General features: G+C 37.1%; 1 protein-coding gene across 4 annotated transcripts in view; it reads right to left on the reverse strand.

Annotated features, from left to right (window-relative positions):
- The window catches only part of ALG6 (ALG6, alpha-1,3-glucosyltransferase), an 86454-nt gene that overhangs the window by 12071 nt on the left and 50764 nt on the right, over nucleotides 1–23619 (reverse strand). For 2 of the 4 annotated variants that reach the window (XM_013988885.2, XM_013988886.2), the window contains exon 15: nucleotides 18816–19925. In XM_013988885.2, coding sequence (XP_013844339.1) covers nucleotides 19728–19925 — 198 coding nt within the window. In that variant the 3' untranslated portion in view covers nucleotides 18816–19727. Of the gene's footprint in view, nucleotides 1–16075; nucleotides 16172–18241; nucleotides 19926–23619 lie in introns of those variants that run through there. The other 2 variants (XR_002345161.1, XM_003127947.6) reach the window with 2 other exon arrangements.

The raw sequence follows: 23619 nt of genomic DNA on the forward strand, positions 1-23619 counted from the left end.
GCCATGACAGGAACTCCTCGATTTGCATTTTCTGATGATTAATGATATTGAACATCTTTCATGTGCGGTGTTGCCATTTGTATATTTTCTTTGGAAAAATGTCCATTGAGATCCTCTGCCAATTTTTTAATTGGGTTGTTTGATTTTTTTTTTTTGATGTTGAGTTGTATAAGTTCTTTGTACATTTTGTGGGGTTTTTTGTTTGTATTTTTTATGTCATACCACCCCATGGCATATGGAATTCCCAGGCCAGGGATCAGATCTGAACCACAGTTGCAACTTATGCTGCAGCTACCATAATGCTGGATCCTTAACCTGCTATGCCAGGCTAGGGATCAAACCTGCAATCTGGTGCTGCAGAGATGCCACCAATCCCATTGTGCCACAGTGTGAACCCCTCTTTGTGTATTTTGGGTATTAACTCCTTATCAGGCACATCATTTGCAAATATCTTCTCCCACTCAGTAGATGGCCTTTTTGTTTTGTTGAAAGTTTCATTCACTGTGCAAAAGCTTTTTAGTTTGATGTTGTACCATTTATTTATTTTTGCTTTTATTTCTCTAGTCCCAGGAGATATGTCCAGAAAAGTATTACTGAGACTGATGTCAAAGAGCTTACTGCCTGATTTCTTCTAGAAGTTTGATGGTTCAGGTCTTACATTTAAGTCTTTAATCTATTTTTTTTAAATGATTTTTGCTTTTTCCATTATACTTGGTTTATAGTGTTCTGCCAATTTTCTACTGTACAGCAAAGTGACCCAGTCACATATATATATATATATATACAATCTTTTTCTCACATTATCCTCCATCATGCTCCATCACAAGTGACTAGATATAGTTCCCAGTGCTATACAGCAGGATCTCATTACTTATCCATTCCAAATGCAATAGTTTGCATCCATTAACCCCAGATTCCCAGTCCATCCCACTCCCTCCCCCTCCCCCTTTTAATCTATTTTTAATTTATTTTTGTGCATGATGTGAGACATTAGTCCAGTTTGATTCTCTTGCATGTAACTGTCCAGTTTTCCGGCACCATTTATTGAAAAGACTGTTTTCCTCATGTATATTCTTGCCTTCTTTGTCATAGATTAATTGCCCATATAAGTGTGGGTTCATTTCTGGGGTCTCTCTTCTGTTCCATTGATCTATGTGTCTGTTTTGGTGCCACTACCATACTGTTTTGATTACTGTAGCTTTGTAGCATAGGTGGGTTTTTTTTGTTTGTTTTGTTTTGTTTTTTTGTCTTTTTGCTTTTTCTAGGGCCACTCCTGTGGCATATGTAGCTTCCCAGGCTAGGGGTCTAATTGGAGCTGTAGCTGCCAGCCTACGCCAGAGCCACAGCAATGCAAGATCCAAGCTGCGTCTGTCACCTACACCACAGCTCACAGCAACGCAGGATCCTTAACCCACTTAGCAAGGCCAGGGATCGAACCCACAACCTCGTGGTTCCTAGTCGGATTCATTAACCACTGAGCCATGCTGGGAACTCCCATGTAGTATAGTTTTAAACCAGAGAGCATGAACTCTAGTTCTGTTCTTTTTCCAAGATTTTTTTGGCTATTTGGGGGTCTTTTTTGTTGAAAAGTATAAAATATTTAGAATTGAGTGATGATAAAAACATGTCAGCACTTAGTGGAAAAAATTTATACCTAAACACTGCATGGTACTAAAAGAGTTCTTAGTGGAAAATTTATATTCATAAATGCATACATTTTATTTTATGTTATTATTTTTTATTTTTTGGTCTTTTTGCCATTTCTTAGGCCACTCCCACAGCATATAGAGGTCCCCAGACTAGGGATTGAATTGGAGCTATAGTCACTGGCCTACGCCAGAGCCACAGCAACATGGGATCCAAGCCACGTCTGCAACCTACACCACAATTCACGGCAACGCCGGATCCTTAACCCACTGAGCAAGACCAGGGATCGAACCCGCAACCTCATGGTTCCTAGTCAGATTCATCAACCACTGAGCCATGACAGGAACTCCCACTGCATACATTTTAAAAGGAAGAATGAATGAGAACCAATGAGCTGAGCATTAAACTCAGAAAGACAGAAAAAAGAACAATAGAACAAACCCTAAAAAGTAAAAGGAAATAGTAAAAGATATAAACAGAAATTATTACATAGAAATGGTTAGTTAAAAGAATAACAGGATCTCATTCGCATATACAGGCTCCATCTTAATCTGGCAATAACTCTTGAAAAAAAATTTATTGTGTGATACCTTAGACAAATCATTTGAACCTCTCTGGGTCAAAGTTTTCCTTAATTCTTAACTTTAGTTTGGAACCAAATGATGCCTGAGATGTGTGCCAACTGCAAAGTATATCTAGAAACAGCACGATACTGGCCTAAATCTGTTTGAACTTCAGATCAGTCTGTTACTAAACAAGCATAACATCATGGTTAATAGCACAGTCTGCAGCCAAATGGCTGGGTTTAGATCCTAACTCTGCCACTTACTAGCTTTGGGGCTTTAAATAAATTTTATGACCATTTTGAGCCTTTGCTTCCTCACCTGGGAATAAGAATAACTATCTTAGAGTTGTGCAGATTAACTAGTTAATATACATAAGACATTTAAAAGTGCCTGGCCCTAAAGTCACTTTATAAGTGTTAGCTAGCGTCATCGTCATCATCATCATCACCGGTTATACTTCTAAATGTTATAATTTATTGAAAGCTATCTTCATTAGAGAAAGGGGTTCTGGGAGCATTACCAGGAAGCCCAAATACAATTTTGAAAGCAGTTCAGATTCAGTGATGGTACATTTATCTCCAGTGTTCTTTGAAACTGCATTTGAAAGGAGTCAAGGAGTTCCCGTTGCGGCTCAAAGGAAAACGTATCTGACTAGTAACCATGAGGTTGTGGGTTGGATCCCTGGCCTCGCTCATTGGGTTAAGGATCCAGCATTGCCATGAGCTGTGGTGTAGGTCACAGAGGCTGCTTGGATCTGGCATTGCTGGGGCTGTGGCATAGGCTGGCAGCTGTAGCGCCAATTAGACCCCTAGCCTGGGAACCTCCATGTGCAATGAGTGTGGCCCTAAGAAGAAAAAAAAAAAGGGAGTCAAGTACACAACTATTTATCATATACAACCTAGCAAGAAAAAAGACTATGTGTTAACTGCTCATAGAATGCAATGAAATAAAGAAAAGTGATTATAACTGGAAAACTCTTGGTGATATATTAAAATCGACTCAACAGTCTTTGATAACTGATCCAAATATTATTCTTTGAGACATTGAAACTCCTCCTATTTAACAACTGGAAAGTGTATTAAAAACATAAGTACCTCCTGAGAAGATTGAGATTAATGCTATTGATTATGTTTTATATGATGTGATATCTGACTAATCCTCTTAAAATAATAATAATATTTAGAAAGGCTTTAAACACCTGGTGAAAACTCAGCATTCTTTTGCTGGAGTTCCCATCATGGCTCAACGGTAACAAACACGACTAATATCCCTAAGAACACAGGTTCAATCCCTGGCCTTGCTCAGTGGGTTAAGGATCTGGCATTGCCATAAGCGGAGGATTAGGTCACAGATGCGGCTCAGATCTGGTATTGCTGTGGCTGTGGCTGGCATATGCAGCTCCAATTTGATCCCTAGCTCAAGAACTTCCATATTCTGCAGGTGCAGCCATAAAAAGAAAAAAAGACTTTAAATTATTTCTATATGTTAAAAGTCATCTCCTTTCAGTTATCCAGTATATACTGATTCTTTGCCTGTTTATGCATGATCAGCCTTAAAACTATTTTCTAGTATTTAGACATTAAAACTGACTTGCCCGTTAGCAGGTTTTCCCTAAGAACTGAGTGTGTGTTAATACAAAGGGGAGACTCTATCACTAAATAATACTTTAAATTTTCTAAAATGCACTTATTATTAGTTGCGGTTTAAATGAAAATTGAACTAAGATGTATTAACTATATAATATCTATATAATATCAATTATATAGAAATATATATTAAATACATGTGAATATGTCATTTGCCATTTCTCTCTCTTTTTTTTTTTGTCTTTTTGCTATTTCTTGGGCCGCTCCCGCGGCACATGGAGGTTCCCAGGCTAAGGGTCCAATCGGAGCTGTAGCCACTGGCCTACACCAGAGCCACAGCAACGTGGGATCCGAGCCGCGTCTGCAACCTACACCACAGCTCACGGCAACATCGGATCGTTAACCCACTGAGCAAGGGCAGGGGCCGAACCGCAACTTCATGGTTCCTAGTCGGATTCGTTAACCACTGCGCCACGACGGGAACACCCCATTTCTCTTTCTTGGTGAGGGCTACATTAGCTTTTTATATTTACTGAGGTATTTAAATCATTAGCTTTTCAACTTTTTAAGGTATCATTGCCTAAAAAATAGATTGAATCTTTTTTTAAAAAAATTGTTTTACCTAAATATTTTTACTGAATGCTTTTACCCATTTTTTCCTCTGGTTCCTAATATGTGTATTTTTTAATTTTGGTGGGATTTTTTTCTTTTCAATTAAAGGTGATGCACACCAGGAGTTCCTGCTGTGGCTCCATGGGTTAAGAACCTGACCAGTATCCATGAGTACGTGGGTTCAATCCCTGGCCTTGCTCAGTGGGCTAAGGATGGGGCATTGCTATGAGCTGTGGTATAGGTGGCTCAGATCCTGCACTGCAGTGGCTGTGGTGTAGGCTGGCAGCTACAGCTCTGATTGGAACCCCCAAGCCGGAGAACTTCCATAAGCCACACTCACAGCCGTAAAAAGCAAAAAACAAACAAACAAACAAAACAACAAAAAAAGAGATGATGCACACCCAACACACACACAATATATGTAAGTTTCTTTGCTAAGTTAACTTTTACCCCCTTCTATTCATACATTCATTTTATAGGACTCTGTTAATTTATTTTGACAGTTCAGACTGATTTGCTTTATATATTCCTTACGTGGGGATCTAGCCTTCAGCTTTTTATAGAAATTTCCATGTTATACTTTTCTTTTACTGTGCTATTACCCAGAATTAAACTTTAATACCATAAATTATATACTTAGAAATTACATAATATAAAAATCAGCCCCAGAATACATTTTGGATTTTTTAGGTAATTATGAAAATGAGAATAAACAAATTACTTGTTTCACTAGAAAAAGAATGTTCTTCTGATTTTTTCCCTTCAGATTGTTATAAAAATTTCCTAGAATAGTTAAAAGTAGATTGTACCAGGAGAATTCCAACATTTATGCTGTTATTGCCCCTTTGACTGGGCCTTTAGTTCATTTATTCTTTTTATTTTAGCGCTAGTTTGTTTAGCATCAGTTGCAGTGTTTATTACAGACAGAGGGGTATAATTATAAAGATAACACTCTAGTGTTTTAAATAAATAGACATCTGACACACATTCTTAAGTCTTTATACAATCTATTTAAGGGAAGTTTAAGACATCCACAATAACATGAAAAGGTCCACTGAGATTCCTAGTTTTCAGAACTGGACCTTGCAAATCAGGGAAGCCCGCGTAGAGCGTAGGAATAAAAGAGGATGTCCTCTCCTAAACATACGTTTCTTAAACAAAGAAAGGCTTCTTTTTTTCATTTACTTAGGAAGTAATTCTAACTTCACTTTCCTTAATAATATTGGCTTTATGACTATTAGAAAATAGTGAAATGAAAGATTCTTTTTCTGTTATATTTGGATGTGAATTTTCAACATTATTTTTAATTTGTTATGCTTAAGATCTAAAACATATGACCATTCAGTGGGTTGATACAGATGGAATGTCACATTATCATCACATGGGAAGGCATGAAATTTAGTTACTTTATATAATAAACCTCTACATAAACCAGCTTGATACAAATATTCCTAAGTCAATAGATGGCATTATATTGTACTTAGTATTTTCATTTTTTTCTGGAGATATTAGAAAATACCATCATTGTTTGACAATGACTAGTATTTCCAGTAAACAAAATGTTTTTCAAAAGAATGTAAGCAAATTGTAGAGCATTTGCCAAGATATGAAATCTAGACACTTAGCTTCAGTCCAAAACATATTTATCTGTTTTGAGAATAATTGTGTAGGTTGAAATATGCATATTTTAAGTGAAATGTAACCATGTGAACTTTGCATTGTTAAGAAACGTTGTTTCAGCTGTTTGTCATACAAAATATTCCAGAATTTCTAGCTCAGGCCTTAAAAAGAAAAAAAGCGCAAGCTTGTAATGTCTTGGTTTTCTTTAGCTAACTTACTATCTTCTTACATTATAAAAATTCATCTCGGTTATAGGATTTTAGAGTTTTCAAATTCTTGGAGCCCAGGACAAATTTGAACCTCCTTCATATCAACTATACTTTAATAAATTCTAAAAACAAAGAAACAAAAAGCAAAAAAAAAAAAAAAAATCCTCCTTCTGTTCTAAAACAGTTTGATACTTCCTTTCATTATAAGCAACATCTGCAGCACATGGACGTTCTCAGGCTAGGAGTGGAATTGGAGCTGTAGCTGCCAGATTACTCAGCCACAGCAGCAAAGGATCTGAGCCGAGTCTGCAACCTACACCACAGCTTAAGGCAATGCCAGATTCTTAACCCATTGAGCAAGGGATCGAACCCTCATCCTCATGGATAGTCAGGTTCGTAACCTCCTGAGCCACAATGGGAACTCCTGAAGTATTTTTTAACTTAAAAATATGTTGTTCTTTTCCACACTCTAGTCTTTTTTTCTTGGGGGGGGGGCACGCCTTTGGCATATGAAAATTCTCTGTGCCAGGGATCAAATCCAAGTTGCAGCTATGACCTATGCCACAGGGCAATGCTGGATCCTTAGTCTACCACACCGGGCCGGAGATCGAACCTACACTGTCGCAGACAATGCCAGATTCTTAACCTGCTGCATCACAGGAGAAACCCCTCCCCCACTGTCTTGAAAAAATATTCATCATATCAGCTAAAAATTTTTATTCCTAGAAAACTACTACCCTTTTATTTTTTTCTATTATATCAACATTAAGCAATATCTTTTTTCAAACAAATACTCCAGTTATAAAAGCACTGAGACTTGAAGTTTAGACATGATGAATTTTAGGAGAAACAACAAAAAATCCCCTGTGCTTTAACATTTTTAGTTTATCTGGAGATAAAAAAATTAGAGATATTAGTTATGGTGACAAAATACACATTAATGTACAACTACCGTCCTCAGCTCTTTATAAGGATTCAGTTGTCACATATGCTCTATGTGGGTCATAACTTGCCTTTTAATAATGTTAATGCTTTTATTTTATACTATTTATCACTGTTTGGGGGATAGCTACTTTTCGACTGCTTACTTGAGATTTGTCTAAAATTTAAGGAAAAACAAACTGGTTTATTACTTTTCAAAGTCTTTTAAATAATTTCTTCCATCATTTAAATTTTTTACACTTTACTAGAAGTATGATGCTTTTGTCTTTTAAATAATCAGGAAAAAAAATTTAAACCATAGATTTGCACTCACTTAATAGCAATTATGTGTTTAAGGTGTAAATAACTTGCTATCAGACATTACAAATATCCAGGTGCTCTGTATGTGCTGATGACAACAAAATTGAAACGAAAGACTGTAATAATTCTGACTGGTTTTCTCTGCAGAAGATATTGATTATTTGTGTGTGGTGAGAGATTTGGAAAATTCAATTAAAGGAGTTGTGCAAAGGTTTCATAAATTTTCCTTCTACAGCGTGTACACAGACATTGTTGCGTATTAAATCAATGCAGCACTTCACAATATATTTTCTTTGAAACATAAAAATAAATAACATTTAAACAGTTCTGCTTACTACAGAAACAAATTTTATTTTCTGTGAAGCATTTAGTCATGTGCTATCACTGACTCATACACATTTGCCAGCTGTAACAAATTTTATAGACATTTTCTCCAGAGACATATCTCACATACTATGAATTTTTAAATGAGCAAATGGTGAAGAAGGGATGTCAGCAATATAAAAATTGATCAGTTAAAAGATAAAAGCATAAGTAAAGAGATTTGTATGGTAGTCTTAATAGGTTTTATTAAATAAAAATACTATAAAAAGACAGTAATGAACAGACTGAAGACTAACTGTTCTTGAGGTGGAGAAAAATTATTCTGGCACATTTAGTAGAAATTGGTTTTATGTCACCTGACAGGTGAACATTTTTTTCCACTTTAACTCTTAGTCTGAAAAGCTCTTCAAAGTGTTAGATAAAATTCTCTAAGTGGTTTTTGTATTTTAAACACATCTATGTAATAATAAAGTGGATATTTATAGTGTTACCTAACGAATTATATAAAGAGCGGGACTTGGGCAATCAGTAAATATTGTCATTTTTTTTTTTCCTCCAGCACAGACCTCACATAGAAGGTCTTTTTAATTCACACAGTTCAAAAAATACGCTTGAGCCCTCTGGAAACTCTCTTTCAGGACTTCAGGCCTCCCTACCTGGGTTGTACTTTCTTCCTTTTCCATCTAGCAAACTCCTCCTCATTCTTTAATGCCAGGCTTCTCTGAAACTCTTCCTAGCTCACTTAGGTAAACAGCTAAATTGCTTCAGCTTCTAGGCTCCTACAACCCTTGTCTGAATGTCTATAAATGTATCATGTTGTGGCGTGTTCTAATTATCTGGTTACTGTGCTCTTTCTGCACTTCTCCTTGGCGAACAGTCTTATCTCTCTACTGTAGCCCCAGAGCCTGGGGCTGGTATAGAACCTGGATAGAAGGTCTTCAGTGCATGTTCACTGAATGAATAAAAACAAAGGGCACTCTGAGAATTTTTTAAAGGAATTATCTAGATACTTTCAAAAGCTTATAAATTACTATCTCTTTAACAAGCCTCATTCGTTTACCATTTATTGAATGCCTACCAGGAACCAGGCACTGTTCTAGCACTGGGTATACACTAATAAACAAGACAGACATAGCCCTGCCCTCAGGATTATAAAATCGAGCACAAAAGTAACTATAATAAAGCATAAGCACACATTATAATAAGTGTCTTGGCAGTTTTTATCCTCAATTTTTAAATATATATTCTGAAATGGAATCAGGCAAATCTGTAGGGTGTTGAAACAAGAGTTTATAACCCCAAGGCTACCATGTATAATGTAAAATAAAACTTTATGCTTAGGTTCTTTATTTTAATTTCATTTTGATTCAGCATTTATTCTGCATCATATACTATGACTACTTACTTTAAACTGTTTTTGGAAAAAAAATCTTTTTTCTTTCATGTAGAGTTATGTGATCTTGAAAGCTATGAATTCCTTAAAACCATTTTAAACTAAGGTACTGTTTCACCTTTATAATTAAGTTTTAGCCTTGTCAAATTTCACTATTTTTTTTTCGGGTGGAAACATTTTAATTACATCATCAAATTTGATATCGCCTATAAAGAACATAGGGACATGAGCTTTGGCCTGTTAGTTGAAACTGTATTTAATATATCCTTATCAACAGTAGGAGAGTCTGACAAGATCTGTCAGTTAGAGGCTAATTGAAAAAGAACACTGCTGAGCTTACCAGGCTAGCTTTCAAAGAGAACACATTTTTTAGTGAGTATAAAGAGAATCCTTAATTGAGTACCTTTAGTAAAATTAGCTAAGGAGTTCCCTGGTGGCTCAGTGGGTTAAGGATCCAGCATTGTCACTGCTGTGGCTCTGGTCACTGATGTGGATTGGGTTTGATCACTAGCCTGCACTGCAGGCACAGCTAAAAAAAAAAAAAATAGGTTAACTAAATACTAACAGGTAGGTTATAGTTTCTATAGGCACATCTGACTGAACAAGATATAACAAGTTGGTGAATTTGGAAATGTGCTAACTTGATTAAGTAAATAGTTACATGTTAATTATATTAATTGGTTGTACCTTTCCTTCAAAACAATTCCTGTGGATTCAGCAATACAAGTAAAATAATATATTTATAAATAGCTTACTATAACATAGTAGCTAGAAGCACTGTGAGGCATGATGTAGTATTAGTGTTTAGTGTACCCACAACTGAAGATTCACATTAAGAACTAAACTTATCCCAGGGGTTCCCATTGTGGCTCAGTGGTAATGAACCCAACTAGTATCCATGAGGACATGAGTTTAATCCCCGGCCTCACTCAGTGGGTTAAGGATAGTGTTGCCATGAGCTGTGGTGTAGGTCACAGACATGGCCTGGGTCCCATGTTGCTGTGGCTGTGGTGTAGGCCAGCAGCTGCAGCTCCAATTTGACACCTAGCCTGGGAACTTCCATATGCCACATGTACAGTCCTTAAAAAAAAAAAAAAGAACTAACATTATCCCATACTTAATGGTACCAATATCAAGAATTTTTTTTTTTTTTTTGGCTAATCCTAGGCATGTAGAAGTTCCCAGACTAAGGTTCAGACCTGCACCACAGCAGCAACCCAAGCCACTGCAGTGACAACGCTGGATCCTTAACTCACTGAACCACAGGAGAACTCCAGTATTATGATTCCTAGAAGCTAACCAGATGTTGCCTGCTTTCTCTCAGAAAAAAAAATTAATGCAAGATGAAAAAATTCTATTCTATACTGAAAATACATTTCTTTGAAAATGGTATCTCAGAGTTCCCGCTGCGCCACAATGGGACTGGCGGTGTCTCTCCAGCACCAGGACAGAGGTTCAATCCTAGGCCCAGCACAGTGGGTTAAAGGATCCAATCCCTGGCCCAGGAACTCCATATGCCCCAGGGCATCCAAAAAAAGAAATAAAATAATAACAGCCAACATTTATTGAGCACTTTCAATGCACCAGGCACTGTTATTACCGCTTTATACATATCCCATTTTAACCTCCACAACAACTTATGTGAAGCAAATAGCTATTATCTTTATAGGAAACTGAGTCACAAAGAGGTGAAGTATCTTGTCCCAGAATCACTTAAAAGACAGACCACGATACTAACCTGAGCAGTCTGGTGCCAGGACCTGTGCTTTTGCCCACAACGTGGTAGTAACCTTTCACAACTGGTTTGAGACATACAAACACATGTACATATTCATTCATTACAGGATTGAATATTTTATAAAATTTCTAACCCATGGAAATCCAACAGAGAACTATTAGATGGTGATCATAAATACAGAATCAGTTACGCATTTGACAAATGAACATACACATTTAGTATACAACAGTCTCCTTAATGAACTTTTGGGAAACAAGAGTAATGAGAGCAGCATTGTGTTCATGGATTCTAGTAAAGATTATCCCATGTTAGGGGTGTTCTTCTGAATCTTTAATTTAAGTAGTACTTTTAAAAAACTTGAAAGAATTAAGGTTGACCCCTCAGTCAACTTCCCTTTTATTGGGAAGCAACAAAGAGCAGCAATAACGGTGAAATGAACTTGACTCTACCTTTGAAGCATTTCCCTGGGTTTTTTGACTGTGTTTTCTTCTCCCTTTGGGCACTTTCTTCTTGATCTCATCCATGTCTTGATTTTAGTTCTCACCTTGTGTATACGGACGGTTTCCAAATGTATTTGTGACCCACCTCCTGAGCTATAAACCCATAATCTCAGCTCCCATTCATTATTCCAATATGCTGATTTCATCATTTCCCCCCAAACTGACCCTATTGTACCTTTCTTGGGATTACATTCATCCAGTGATAAGGCTCAAAACCTTAAAATTCTCTTACTGTTCCTACATCCAAACTGCCGTCAAGTCCTATCATGTCCCAAAATGCTTACTTCTCCTTTCCATGACCACTGCACTGGTTTATTCCTTCATCACCTCTCATCCAGACTATCTGCAACCTCACTGTCATCTGCCTCTCTGCTCTTTTGGTCTTATTCCCCTGCTACTGAACAAATTATGTTTTTGAAAGTATCACTCCACCATATTCTTGGTAAAATCCAAGCGCATACCAGCATTCAGAGCTCTCCCTGACATGACCACAGCTTACCTTTCCAATTTGTCCTTGTGCCCTAGTCACTCCAGACTCTTTGCCATGCATTCCTAGACACATTCCTCAGAAAGTACCTTTCTCATTTCCTTATCTTTGTTCTTGTCTTCTGCTTGGCATACCTTTTCTCATATCATCAAAAGTTTACCCATTCAAAACCTGCTTATAACTTACTTTACACTGGGCTTCTGCAGACCCCTCTCTTCCATGCTCTTCTTTTATGCTTTTGTCACAGCTGCCCAACTTGTATGACTAAAGGAGGATATTAAACACCCTGATCTTGTCCTACGCCCCAGAAACCTGGCAGTCACAATACTCCAAACACCACCATGGCCAGATTCCCTGTCTGCACATCAGCTGCTGCCTTCTCATGCTTCAGTGATTATTCCTCCCACCATACTGTTCAGTGGGGGGAAGCCTTTAAAAAGTGAAGCCTTTATAAAATCATGTTAGAATAGGAGAAACTATGCATAAAGGAGGCAGCAAACCATAGGCCACAGACCAAAAACCAGAAAAGGGATGGCGAAAACATGATTTTTGCTAATGTTAGCAGGGGATGCTGAGATACTTTATCTAGAAACAGTATGGATGATTCACTTGTTTAACAAAAGTGTGAGACCTATTATAAACAAAGCCCTTTGGAGTTCCCTCCTGGCTCAGCAGGTTAAGGATCCAGCCTTGTTACTGTTGTGGTGTGGGTTCAATCCCTGGCCTGGGGACTTCTGCATGCCATAGGTGTGGCCAACCCCCACCCCCACATAAAAAAAAACAAAAGAAAAGAAACAAAAGCCCAAAGTACTTTGCATAATGCCAACCTAGTATTCGAGCTAAGGATAGATTTATATTATATACATGAAACAATAATAATATAAGGCAAGCTGGGTTAAGCGATAGAAGTTCAGACCCTTCTTTCCAGGATTCTGGCCAATAGCAAATACAAAAAAGGATTATGAGTCCAATGAGGATCAAAGTACCAACTTGAGGAGTTCCCGTTGTGGCGCAGTGGTTAACGAATCTGATTAGGAACCATGAGGTTGCAGGTTCGGTCCCTGCCCTTGCTCAGTGGGTTAACGATCTGGCGTTGCCGTGAGCTGTGGTGTAGGTTGCAGATGTGGCTCAGATCCTGCGTTGCTGTGGCTCTGGCGTAGGCTGGTGGCTACGGCTCCGATTCAAACCCTAGCCTGGGAACCTCCAGATGCCACAGGCGCAGCCCAAGAAATAGCAAAAAAAAGACAAAAAAAAAAAAAAAAAGTACCAACTTGATTAGGGGAGGAAGTAATAAACCCCGCCATGGCAGGCCCTCTGGTAGAAGCTTGGGGAACTAATGTGGTCTGTGCCTAAGGCAGAAATGGAACTTCCTCTCTCCCACACTGACTCTGAATCTTGAACTCATGCCCTCTCCTGAACCTGAGGAGAAAGCTGGATCTTTGAAGCAGACCCATGTCCATGTGCCTCCATAGCAGTAAAGACCATAGACATGCCTTACATGCTTGGCTGCAGATGAGATAGGATGGGCTGGTCTCTTTACAACATGAAATTAAGAAGCACAAAGGCCCACTGGACTTGAGAGTAGACAGTGAAAGGGAAATTAAATAGTGGGGAAGAATATTAAGTAAGAATGGTGACAGAATATATCTAGTCAAGTGTGGGCTACTGTTTGGACTTCCGATGGTCGAATTTGTCACTCCTCCATGGACTACAGGCAGCAGAAGAGTTAACAGTTTCTTCCACTTCAGACTGAGGAGTATAGATATTCTTCTCTAAGTACCAAGTGAAGAATAAGCAGTCGTATAGGAATACACAGCACAGACCACCTCAGGATGGAGTGATTAGGTCATTATTTAAGGGTTCACGATTTTAAAATCAGTTCTAGTTATTCCACTCTACATAATCGCCAACAGAGGGCCATCCAGACCCTAGTAATGGAAACTTTGTATTTTACTAGGAAGCTGGAATTTGAAAAATGGGTAATTTTAATGGGCTGTATAAACATACTAGGCGGAGAGAACAAAACGAACAAAAAAAAAGCAGAGATGAGAATGATTCCACAGTAGATTCTAGCCACATCATTGACAGCTATGATCACCAGGCTAATAAGGTTCAGACTTTATTCATCAGACAGAAATGGACCAGTGAAGATTATTAGGGAAGTAACAACCCAAAATATATTTTAGAAAGAATGTAATTGCTATATGAAGGATGAATTCTGTTCTAATACTGCTCATGAACTGCATCATTATATCTAAATTTCTTTTCATTGTATTCTGAGATATTCATCTCCAGAACCAGGATGACAGAGTAGAGACAACATGCTCTATGCTGTTGCTCCCTACTCTTGTGCTATGATGTACATCACATTGGTGAAAGTATTTATTTTTGCGGGATCCTGCATTTGGCCTCAGCATCTTTCTCTACACAACTGTCCTGGCAGCCATGATCAATTGATGAGACTTCTTTGTAGGGTCTGGCATTTTAACAGAGAATGGGATTTGGATTAATTGTCCAGCAACAGGTCTGTCTACTTAGCTATGTGGCCTTAAACAAGGCACTCAAAACCTTAATTATAAAATGGGACTGATGATATTTACCCGTAGATTGTATTAAAAAGTACCTACCCGTGGTAACAATTTAATAAATGGCTCTTCCTCTACTCCACAGTATTATCATTAGTTCTGATGTGTATCAGTAACCTATAAGGATATTAACACTAGAATGCTTAAAATCTACTACAGGTATGCAGACCAGACTCAAAATTAGTTGGCAAAAGTTGGTTGTCAAGTTGGCAACCTCTCTTCTTGTAGGACAATATATGCAGGCTGTCATGAATAGGGGCCCACCAAATATTACTCACGCATAGCTGCCGGTATAAGCGAGGAAAAGGTATTTCAGCAAGTTAAGTGTTCACATGCCCCATGGGAATACATGCTATTAGTTGCCATTGGCTACTTTTTTCAAAGGATTCCTCTCACACAAGAGCCCTAAGGCCAAAGAGACAAGAACTTCTACCACCACTAGGAGTCCCCAGAGGGACATACTCTGAATAGGAATGTCAGTAAAGATTGTCTCTTTTTTGGGGGGGCAGCTGTTGGAGGAAACACCTGCTGAAAGGCCCTGAAGGCTTAGAGACAAAAGGCATATTAAGATTTGGCGTTTTCAGTAGGTCATGTTGGAATTTTAGAACTCTCTCAGCAGAATCTCATATCCATCTTCACATAAAGTGAGGAATGCCATGTCAGAGCAGTCATATTGACAATTATTTGTGAAGGTGAATCTTGCTTTGAAGACTCAAAAAAGAAACAAATGAGAGATTACCAGTGTCTAACTAAAGTAGGTACCAAATTACATCGTAAATGGGTGTTTAAATCATTTCTTAAGTTATATATGAGATGTATGTTAATTTGGAAACAAATTCTTGATGATTTAATAATCGTCTTTTACATCCCACAGGCATTTAGAAGAAATGCACTCACTATGAAGGCCAACTTCTGTATCTGCCTGATATCATATTTAAAGGAACAGAAGAAATGTTTGTAATTAATCTGCCCAGTAAATACCAGATCATAGCACCAGGCAGGTGCATGTCTAGATAAAATTTCTTGCAGCTAATTTAAACTTTCTACACACACCAGAGGATAATCTCAATGTAAATAATACATTTCTTCTTGACTCTTTAAAGTAAGCCAACATATAGAAGAGGATCTTGACTTATATTCTGTACCACATATACTTCTATATACTTTTAGCATTTGCGGACAGATTTAACAAGGTGTTTATGAAAATGGCATCTTTGGTAGAGCTATATATTTTAAAACTCAAACTAAATCTAATGGTGAGTGGAATTAGTTATCAGTTTTCCCATTTAAAGTCATACACACACACACATACACACATAAATTAGATTCTTTTTAAAACTTAAAAATTTTTATCTATAAATTTATTGTGGAGCTACTACCTCAGGGAAGAGTTTTCCTTATATTCTAGTGTTTCCTACACTTGTAGAGAAAAAATGTATTTTTTCAAAGTTTTAAATTTTTCACATCTTTTAAAAATATTGGAATGCATTTGTCAGTACAGACATTTAAACAGGAAGTTGTTTTCAAGTTGAACTACAGACTACTAAATTTAAAGAAAAGACCTACCTTATGGGCAATATGTGATCCCCTTCAAATTATTTTGAAGATTATTTTATATTTCTAATTTTTTATGGTGTTGTCTTGTATCATCACCTGCTTGTGCTGCCATAAAATAAAGGGGAAGAGGGAATCACGGAGTGTGTAATATCGCTTGATAGCACTTTCAAAAAAACTTCTGTACTTTTCTTTGACAATTTCTGCAAAGAAAAAAAGTACTGTTCCCTTGGAACTCACCCTAAGTCTTGAAAAAACTTATATAAGATATTAGCATGTCATTTAATTCACTGTAACATGAAAATAAAAACACCATATGAAAAAATCTTTAACAAAATTTAACAAATTAAGGTTGAAAATAACTTTTTTTTTCTTTTAGAGAAATTTCAGATTCACCTCTTAAAATGAGTTTTTTTAAAACTACTAATTGAAATGATACTAAACAGTAACCCCGTTAATTAATAATTCCTTCACTAGTGATTTTATTGGTACTATTTAAATAATAATACTTCGTGAAGAGTCCTCATAATAGAACATTACCTAAAATATACCAAAATGGATAATTACCTTAGATTGTAAGCGAAAACACATAAAGAAAACTATGTTAAGAAAATGAAGGGTTAAGAAGTAGCTTGGTTTCATACATAATCCAAGTTATGTAGCTATGTGCTTAATGCTATTAAATCAGTTACTGTATGTTTGACCTCTTGATATACTAAGTTTTGCCTTTCAGAACAGCTGGGTCTGCTAAGAATCATTTCCCAGTTCTCTTCATTGTAGATCGGATGACTCTCGCTTTATCACCCTTGGAGGCCACATGAAGGACAAAGCAGAAAGATCCACTCACAAAACTAATGTTTATATGGGGTGGGAGGGAGGAACAGAAGGAGGGGGATACACTTGGCCCTGATCTTCCAATGAACATAACAGAAGAGAGAGACCAATTGAGACTTGAAACCATTGTGTTACTCCAACCATTATTTAGTTACATCCTATCCATCTCTTACTCTCTTTCTATTGAACAGAGAGGCTCCTTTGGCTGCCTTGACTTTTGTAAATGTTTCACTCACTTAGTTGTGGTTTATCATTTAGACAGAATGCTACATCGGGGATTTTTCTCCCCTCCCTAAGGCTTCAAGGGAAAATGACTTCTGTTGCCTCATATTTGATACATGAACATACACACTATTCTCTTCATTTTAAGAAGCAAACCTAAGTTTACTGGCAACAGAGAAAACTGCATTTTTCAGAAACAGCTCTTCCTTCTAAAATGAACTTGAAAATAACTTAGATCATTTTTTGACAGGTAGATTAATAAAGTCAGAAATCTTTAATATTTTTGTGTAAGTTAAGCATTTTTATTAAAATATCCCTATAGTTGTGAATGTAGCTGAAAGAAATGCTTTGGAATTGCCTATTTCTGGGATCTTAATTCATCACTGGACATTTTTGTTATTTTGGTACCTAATCCCTCAGAGTTCAAAGTGGATTCTTCTTAAACTGGTTTCTAATAGATAAGAGATACTTGACTTTTGAGATAATTGCTCCAAGTCTCCATTAAAGCTACAATGTAACTCCATATCACTAGATTAAAAGATCTGGAAATGTTTTTATTTAGAATTTGCCTATAAGATACCTTGAATATGTGTTTCTATTTTACCAATATTTATAATACTTTCATTTTCAAATAACTTTTCTCCATTCCAACTATTTAGAAATTAGAACTTCCTCATCATCAATTTAAATCACCATCCTGTATTAAACTCAAGTATTCTATTACAAAAAATAAAAAAAGTAAGACTACACCAGCCAGGCAGCCAAGATGCTGACATCTGGGCACAGTGATTACAGATGGTGACCATGGACAGCGATGTTCCTGCTGATTCGGCAGTGACTCAAGGCTGCTTTTCTGTGCTGACCTGCCCTTTGAGTCTTTATGCACATTTGCTTTGAGAAAGAAATACTTCTTGATTTTTGCTTTGTCTAAACCCACTTCCCTCCTTCATCAGACCTAAAAACATATACCTTGTTGCATCAGCCTTTGACTGTGTCTAGAACCAAATTTCCTTTATGTGTGTATATGTGTTTTGCTTGCATTGTTTTAAAATATACCACCACTTAGTTAATATGCTTTAATGGCTATCTTATTAAAGAAATGTATTCATTAAAAAGCATGGGTTGATGGGAAAATGATTTATTTTATTTTTATTACAGAGACTAAAGAAAACACAGCTTTACATGAGTAACTACAACATGGCTATAATAAATTATTTTTACCAGTTGAACACTATAGCAAAGATGGACTTATGGAGTTCCCATTGTGTCTCAATGGTAACAAGCCTGACTAATATCCAAGAGGACATGGGTTTGATCCCTGACCTTGCTCAGTGAGTTAAGGATCCAGTGTTGTGGTGAGCTGTGGTGCAGGTCACAGATCTGGTGTGGCTATGGCTGTGGGATAGGCTGGCAGCTACAGCTCTGATTCGACCCCTAGCCTAGGAACTTCCATATGCCACAGGTACGGCCCTAAGAAGACCAAAATAAATAAATAAAAATAGATGGACTTCTACTATAGTGATAAAGTAATAACAGGGCTAAATTAATATGCAGCATGATATGGATCAATGTTTATGGCAGTGGTAACCTTGAACCACAGAGAACAGAAAGATGAACCCCAGTAACTTAAAAAGAATGATCCTGAAAGTTCAGAACTAATGACCATGAGTAATTAAAGAGACTTCACTCACTTAGATTTAAATTCAGGAAAATACATTGTTTAATTACATTCAAGTATATCAGAGCTCTTGGAAATAAATAAGAACAGTTTAATCTCTCTACCTTGTAAAAAGTTCTAATGTGCACATGTAGTAAGGCATATTCAAACTTTAAGCAGTTTAAATTGTCTTCTCATGGCAATTTAAAAGATTATTGCGTGTTCCTGTTGTGGCAGAGTAGTATCCATGAGGATGGGGGTTCGATCCCTGGCCTTGCTCAGTGGGTTGGGGATCTGGCATTGCCATGAGCTGTGGTGCAGGTCGCAGATGGGGCTGGGATCTGACATTGCTGTGGCTGTGGTGTAGGTTGGCAGCTACACCTCCAATTCAACTCCTAGCCTGGGAAATTCCATATGCTGCAAGTGCAGCCTTAAAAAGCAAAAAAAAAAAAAAAAAAAAAAAAAGATTATCACACATTTAATCCCTGAGATATAATTTTTAAAGAATGAACATAAGAAAATGTAAGAAAAACTAAAATGTAAGAAAAACTAAATCTGAATACAAAAATTAGTGATTTCCTTCAAAAAGAAAGGGTTAAATTCTCCCATTAAAATTCATTGTATTTGCAGATTTTTTTTTCAAGGCAACAAATTATAGAATATATTTCCTACATAAATGCTGGTATTAAGGACATTTTTCTCTTATTTTCTCACTTGAATAACTGTGAATTTAATAAATCTACAATACTTCTTAGCCACTCAGTTGTTAGAAAATAAAAAGCCTCCATTGCTTTGGACCTCATATACATTTATTTTGTGTAGACAATGACTTTTCATTATTTCCTTTCCTAAAATTCCATGGTTCTCAAAATAATTTTATTTATTCATAGCAAAAAAGTTCATAAAATCTTGTAGCACTATTAACATTTTCACATTTCTTTGGGGATAAGGCTAGTTGATTTTCTTCTGATTTCTTTCATTTTTGGAATCCCACATGATTATAATGTTAAAGTATACTAAGAAGAACAGGAAGTTTAAGCAGGATACAAAACATACCAATACAGAAAATAAGTCCGGTAGTTTCTGAGGAGGATCCAGTGTGACAGTCATCAGTGTCAGAAGGACCATAGTGATTACTGAGGTAAGAAACTATAAGGAGGGAAAAAAATGTTATTGAATAACATAAAAGATAAAATTTAAATGTACTGGTGATACTGATTTGTGGTTATAAATGAGCAGAACTGAAGGAGAGAGCTGGGGGTTCGATCTCTTCTGCTGATGGATCTCAACCCAGGCTGAATGTTAGAGTCATCTGGAGGTTTTTTAAAAAAAATCTTAATTCTCAGACTACACCCCAGACCAATTAAATCAGTGTTTCTAGGGTAGGCCTTAGTATTTTTGTTTTGTTGTTGGTTTTTTTTGTGTGTGTGTGTGTGTGTCTTTTATGCTATTTCTTGGGCTGCTCTGTGGCATATGGAGGTTCCCAGGCTAGGGGCCCAATCAGAGCTGTAGCTGCCAGCCTACCCCAGAGCCACAGCAACACAGGATCCGAGTCGCGTCTGTGACCTACACCACAGCTCATGCAATGCTGGATTGTTAACCCACTGAGCAAGGGCAGGGATTGAACCCGCAACCTCATGGTTCCTAGTCAGATTCGTTAACCACTGCGCCACGACGGGAACTCCAGCCTTAGTATTTTTTAAAGCTCTCCAAGTGATTCCCATCTGTAGCCAAAGACTGAGAACCTCCATCTTATGCTTCATATCAATCAAGCACTGGAAAAAGGTATCTAGAACAGATAATATTGCTAGTCAGGGTTGGATGCATGCTCTAGGGCCCTGAGCCCTATAGGATATAAAATTCTAAGTTAATCTAAGAATTCATCTATGAAAAAGATTTCAACAGCAAATGCAAAGTTATATTTAATATTCATGGAACTCTTTCAATGAGCTAGTGCTATAGTATGAAGCAAGATGGGACTGTGAAAAACAATGTCCTCCGGCCTCAAAGAGCCTCCAATTTAGGGGAATGCATGAACTAGTTAAATAAAATCACAAAGTCATATTTTATTAAATACCAAAATGAGTAGCAGAAATGACTCCATTTATTATAACTGCATAGCAGTCAATATTCTTTAGACCAGTGCACTGTGCCACAGAACTTTCTGCAATGATGGAAATATTCTATACCTGGTACTCCAAAAGAGTAGCTGCTAACCACTGTGGCTACTGAGCATTTGAAATGTGCCTGCTGCAACCAAGGAGCTGAATTTTTAATTTTATTTATTTTTACTGAGCTTAAATCCACATGTGTCTAGTGTCTACCATGTTGGACCATATAACTGAAGACTGATTCAAGGACCTGCCAGACAAGGACAATGAAGCTGCTTAAGGAAACGTACAAAGCAAGCAGTGAGAAAAAGTCAGTGACGTTCATAGTGGAAGTAGGACAGAAATGGAACCTAGAAAGATGCTTTGATGGCTATATTATTAGAGAATTGGTAAGACCTGAAAAGAGAGTGATGCAGTGAACATTCCAGATAGAAGGGTGGGAAGGATGGAAGGCTTACAAACAGGTGTAAACAGCCTGAAAGTATCCTCCAAAGGGAAAATCTAAGTCAACCTTAGTAGGGAATGAAAATTTCTAAAGAGAAATCAATGACAGTTTCAAACTTAAGAAATATGAGACTGACTGAAATGTCATGATATTAGGATCTTGAATCAGTGTTAAAAGATATGCTAGAATTCTTGTCATTTTAAACAAACTCTAAAATATATTTTATCCCATAAATTCAAGTTCTCTTTTTTAATATCTATATTTGGGTATCTAATAGGCATCTAAAATTAAGTGTGGGGAGTTCCCGTCGTGGCGCAGTGGTTAACGAATCCGACTAGGAACCATGAGGTTGCAGGTTCGGTCCCTGCCCTTGCTCAGTGGGTTGACGATCCGGCGTTGCCGTGAGCTGTGTAGGTTGCAGACACGGCTCAGATCCCGCGTTGCTGTGGCTCTGGCGTAGGCCGGTGGCTACAGCTCCGATTCAACCCCTAGCCTGGGAACCTCCATATGCCGCGGGAGCGGCCCAAGAAATAGCAACAACAACAAAAAAAAGACAAAAGACAAAAAATAAATAAATAAATAAATAAAATAAAACTAAGTGTGTGTGTGTGTGAAAACTATACTCAGTAAGATTAGCAGGTGACTTCTTATCAGAAATATGGAAGCCATGAGGCAGCGCAATGGATGATATTCAAATTGCACCGGTGCTCCGATTATTAAGGTACAAGTCAGGTGCCGAATCCTCCGATCATAATAGGTATTACTATAAAAAAGATTATTACGAAGGCGTGGGCTGTGACGATTACGTTATAAATCTGGTCATCATCAAGTAAGGTCCCGGGCTGACCTAGTTCAGCACGAATTAGTAGGCTTAAAGCTACTGATCCCATTTCACCACAGCAGGAACTCCTCTACTTCAATTTTTTAAAAAGATGACTAATTCAATTTCTTGTTATAGGTATATTCAGACTTTTTGTATTTCTTTTTCTTTTTGGCAAATACCCTTCAAAAGTGAAGGAGGAATTAACAAAACAAAGTTAATACATTTGAAAATACTGAAATAATACAGAGTATAGTTTCCATATACATCAGAATTAAGTTAGAAAATAAAAATAGGAAGAAGTTGAGGAAATCCTCAAATATCTGAAACTGAACAACACATGCCTAAATAATTCATGAATCAAAGAAAAAACCATAAGAAATGGACTATATTTTCAACTAAATTAAAAAACATGTATGTTAAAGCTTATGGAATACTGCTTAAAAATGGTACAAGGGATATACATATAAATGAGGGATTTGAATGCTATGTAAAAATTAAAGGTTTCAAATCAACGACCTGAATCTGAACTTTGAGAAACTAGATGAAAAACAGTAAACCAAACCCAAACATGAGAAAAGGTATATATAATACAATTAGAACCAAAATCAATGTCACAGAAAACAGAAAAACAATAGAGAAAACCAATGACCAAAAGTTGGTTCTGTAAAAATATTGATGAAACCAACAAACTTTAGCTTGAGTGGCCAAAGAAAAAAGAGAACATGTACAAATTCCCCAAGTCAGGAATGAAAAAGGAGCACCACTCCTTACCATGCATAAAAAGATGCTAAGGGACTATTGTGAACAAGTGTATGGCAACAGATTAGATGACATAGATAAAATGGATATAGCCTTAGAAAGACACACCACTGAAATTGTGTCAAGAAATACAGAAAGTCTTGGAGTTCCCTTGTGGGGCAGTGGGTTAAAGATCTGGCATTGTCACTGCAGCAGCTCAGGTGGTTGTTGTGGCACAAGTTCGATCCTTGACCTGGGAGCTTCCACAAGCCATGGGTGCAGCCAAAAAGAAAAAGAAATACAAAAAGTCTGAATATACCTATAATAAGAAATTGAATTAGTCACCTTTTTAAAAAATTGAAGTATAAGAGTTCCTGCTGTGGTGAAATGGGATCAGTGGTGTCTCTGTAGCGCCAGGGCACAGGTTCGATCCCTGGCCCAGTAGAGTGGGTTAAACGATCTGGTGCTGCCAAAGCTGCTGCAGAGGTCACAACTGCAACTTGGATCTTATCCCCAGCCCAAGAACTCCATATGCCACAGGACAGCCAAAAAAAGAAAAAAAAAATTGAAGTATAGTTGATTTAAAACATTATGTTGGTTTCAGCTGTACAGCAAAGTGATTTAATTTTATATATTTTTTTCAGATTCTTATTGCTTATCTATTTTATGTGTGGTTGTTTGTATCTGCTAATCCCATACTCCTAATTTACTGCTCGCCCTGTGAGT

The sequence above is a fragment of the Sus scrofa genome, chromosome 6 (assembly GCF_000003025.6).
Source record: "Sus scrofa isolate TJ Tabasco breed Duroc chromosome 6, Sscrofa11.1, whole genome shotgun sequence".
NCBI lineage: Eukaryota > Metazoa > Chordata > Mammalia > Artiodactyla > Suidae > Sus > Sus scrofa.